A 2,871-nucleotide genomic window follows, 5' to 3' on the forward strand; every position below is an offset into this window, starting at 1 on the left:
GCAGCCTACGCAGTTGCTTCACCGGACATTTAATTACCACGTTAACGTGTTTGTTCTAGCACCTTTTTCTTTTGCAGTCGTTACGTAAAGGAGTTTTCCAGAAGCCGAATAAATTAAATTAGGGCTGGGCGGTGTGATGGTATATAACGATGGTAGAAATGACTCCCAGCAGGTCAAAGTATTCCTGTAGGACACTCTGACACAAGGATGAACCCTCTCCTTCTGCCCAAGGGTTAAAGTCCGTCAGGTGAGAAGACGGTGAAGGAGTTAAACGAGGATCGTCGAGGCTTCAAGCCCAGCGCTGATCAGCACTCAGTGATGCAGGAGGAGGAGGAAGAGAAAGGAGGAGCGAACAGAGCAGCTGAGCCTTTCTGCTTTCAGTCTCTCGTCAGCGTGTGCCAGAGCAGTTTCCTTTGCTGTGCTTCTCTGAGAATCACACACACACCAGAACGCTCTTCATTACTGGTTGGGGGAGAGTGCTGAATCCTTTTCTCTCTCTGCTTGGATCATGCTGCCCTGGAAAAGGAGTAAGTTTTTGCTGGTGGAGAATGAGTCCAAAAGCAAGCCAAAAAGTCTTGGAGCCGGGCTGACCTACCATTCTTTGCTGTCGACTTTGCTTCACTCATGCCCGGACCTCGTTCCAGACTGCCCATTCCAGTGGCTGGGAAGTGTCTTCCACAGCAAACGGCAGAAAGTGGAGCTCAATAAAGAGGAACCCACCTACAAGGTGCGTTACCTGGGCAGCGCGGTCACCATCATGGCTAAAGGTGAGGACTGCACTCAGGAGGCGGTGGCCAAGATTTGGACTCGCAGCAACTACGGCGAACAGAGCACCAAGATGAAGCTCACCGTCGGGCCTCACGGCATTCGCATGGGGGCGGATAGAGGTGGCAAAAAGAAGCCCGTTCACCTCTATTCCCTCAACCGCATCACATACTGCACAGCTGACCCCTTTCGGCCCAAGATTTTCGCATGGATTTACAGGCATCAGGTGAAGAATAAAGCAGTTGTGCTACGCTGCCATGCCGTCCTGTTGCCGAAGGCAGAAAAGGCCAGAGCGTTAGCGCTCAGCCTGTACCAAAACTCAACGTCCGCATTCACGGAGTTCAAGCGGCTAAAGCGCCAATCCGACTTCCGTCATTGCCAACAGCAGCTGTTGGGCGAAGACATTGTGCCTCTTATGCCTCTTCGGAGACTCCTAAATGGCCAATGCCACTACCAGCCACCTACAGAAAAGCCTGGGAGTGCCACACGGCTCTCTTCGATTACAGAGGAAGAGGAGGAGGAGGAGGACCGACAGGGGGATGCGCAATCCAACGCCACCACAACAAACGCTGGAACATCCAGTCCCCCTCCAGAGAAAGATCTGGGGAAGATCGTAAATAGACTAGACGAGGTTTCGATTACCAGCTGGGATGAAGCACAGATGACTATCAGCACTCTGGTGTGAGGTCACACGGATACAGTTTAGCGCCCTCACCTTTGAGCCTCTGTCCTGTCGCCTTTCCTGCCAACCCACTCTGTCTGGTACGTCCATTGATGCACCGTGAAACAGCCCTCCAAAACTCGGGGTAAGGACTGTTGGCACTCGCGAATGCTGCCTGCAGAGGAAGCGTTCCATGAGATGCTTGGAGAGGGAGAGCAAGTACAAGCACAATACAACGAGGACCACAGGTACACCAATCATTCGGAGTTGGTCGAGAGCTTACACCGAAAAGCCTTTATCTACCCCCGACATCGAGCAAAGCTTAAACTGCTCACCCAAAGACAATAAAGCATTCATCTTGTACTCAAGCCACCCAGTGATTTTTTTTTTTTTTTTTTGAGTACTTGCCAAGTGCTTTAGACTGATGGACTATAAGAAGGATCCTTAAAATGTGACTTTTTGTACGGCCAGTCTGTCTTTTGATGTTCGTAAATGTCCCCCGGTGACCTCTCTCTAAAGGCTCAGCTTCAATGGGATGCGGTTAAAGCTGGTTTATTGGCACTGGGAGCAGCACTAATGAATTAAACCATAACTTAGGAATCGAGCCATTGACTTGACATGTTTACTGCTACCATTCGTCATAGCTCTGCTAATCAGTAATGCATAACAATTGGAGGCATCACCTGTGATGTTTGAGATGGACCTTTTAAAATGTTTTTAAATGGTATCAATTTTACACTGTGATTTGTCTGGGACCAATGGCAGCAATGTATGTTGTGTTTATATAAAAGAGCATTTGTAATTTATGCTGAATTTGTGTTGGTGTAATGTGGTAGTCATAAAAACTCATTTTTATGCCATTCACACGAAGGTCGTAGCTTCCATCTGTCAACCCTGGCATGTGTTTTGTAATTTCAGTGCAACGTATTAATCTTCTAGAAACTGATTGGGGAAAACGGTGAAACATTTTTCTAATGCTAACATCTTTTTCTGCACAATGAAACACTGTCAGTGTGAAAAAATTGCCAAATGTTGCATAATAAAATGTTTGCTTATATTAATTATGAATTTTTAGAGCCCCAGCTTTCTATTTATTTCATCTCGGGATGATCGGATTGAGTTTATTTGAAGGATTTGAAAATGCAAACTGCTGATTTTCAGGCTGTATTTCAAAAGATCATTTCTAGCTTAAATAAATATTTAATTCAAAGAAAATGAAAAAAAAAATCCATTGACATCCTGTGAGTGGGCTGTGGAAGGAACTGATTTCATCTGTTGCTGAGGGGCATTTAGCTTTTCCCTCCAAGTGAGGCAATTAATCAGCCGATTGAATTGTACAGAATGTGAGCATAAAACACCTGGGCAGGCAGCGCAGAGCTTTCAGCTTGACATGAAATCATCCAGAAGAGCCTTCGACAGCCTCTCAGTGCATAGTTGATTACAGC

At 46.6% G+C, this 2,871-nt stretch overlaps 1 protein-coding gene across 1 annotated transcript; it reads left to right on the top strand.

Moving 5' to 3' along the window:
- Positions 1-293: 293 nt before the first annotated feature.
- fam43b (family with sequence similarity 43 member B) lies at positions 294-2,314 on the top strand. Its single transcript, XM_067371818.1, has one exon. It carries the CDS (start codon positions 509-511, stop codon positions 1,448-1,450), a length of 942 nt encoding a protein of 313 aa, XP_067227919.1. The 5' UTR covers positions 294-508; the 3' UTR covers positions 1,451-2,314.
- Positions 2,315-2,871: the final 557 nt, after the last annotated feature.

This window comes from Chanodichthys erythropterus, chromosome 20 (assembly GCF_024489055.1).
Source record: "Chanodichthys erythropterus isolate Z2021 chromosome 20, ASM2448905v1, whole genome shotgun sequence".
Lineage (NCBI taxonomy): Eukaryota > Metazoa > Chordata > Actinopteri > Cypriniformes > Xenocyprididae > Chanodichthys > Chanodichthys erythropterus.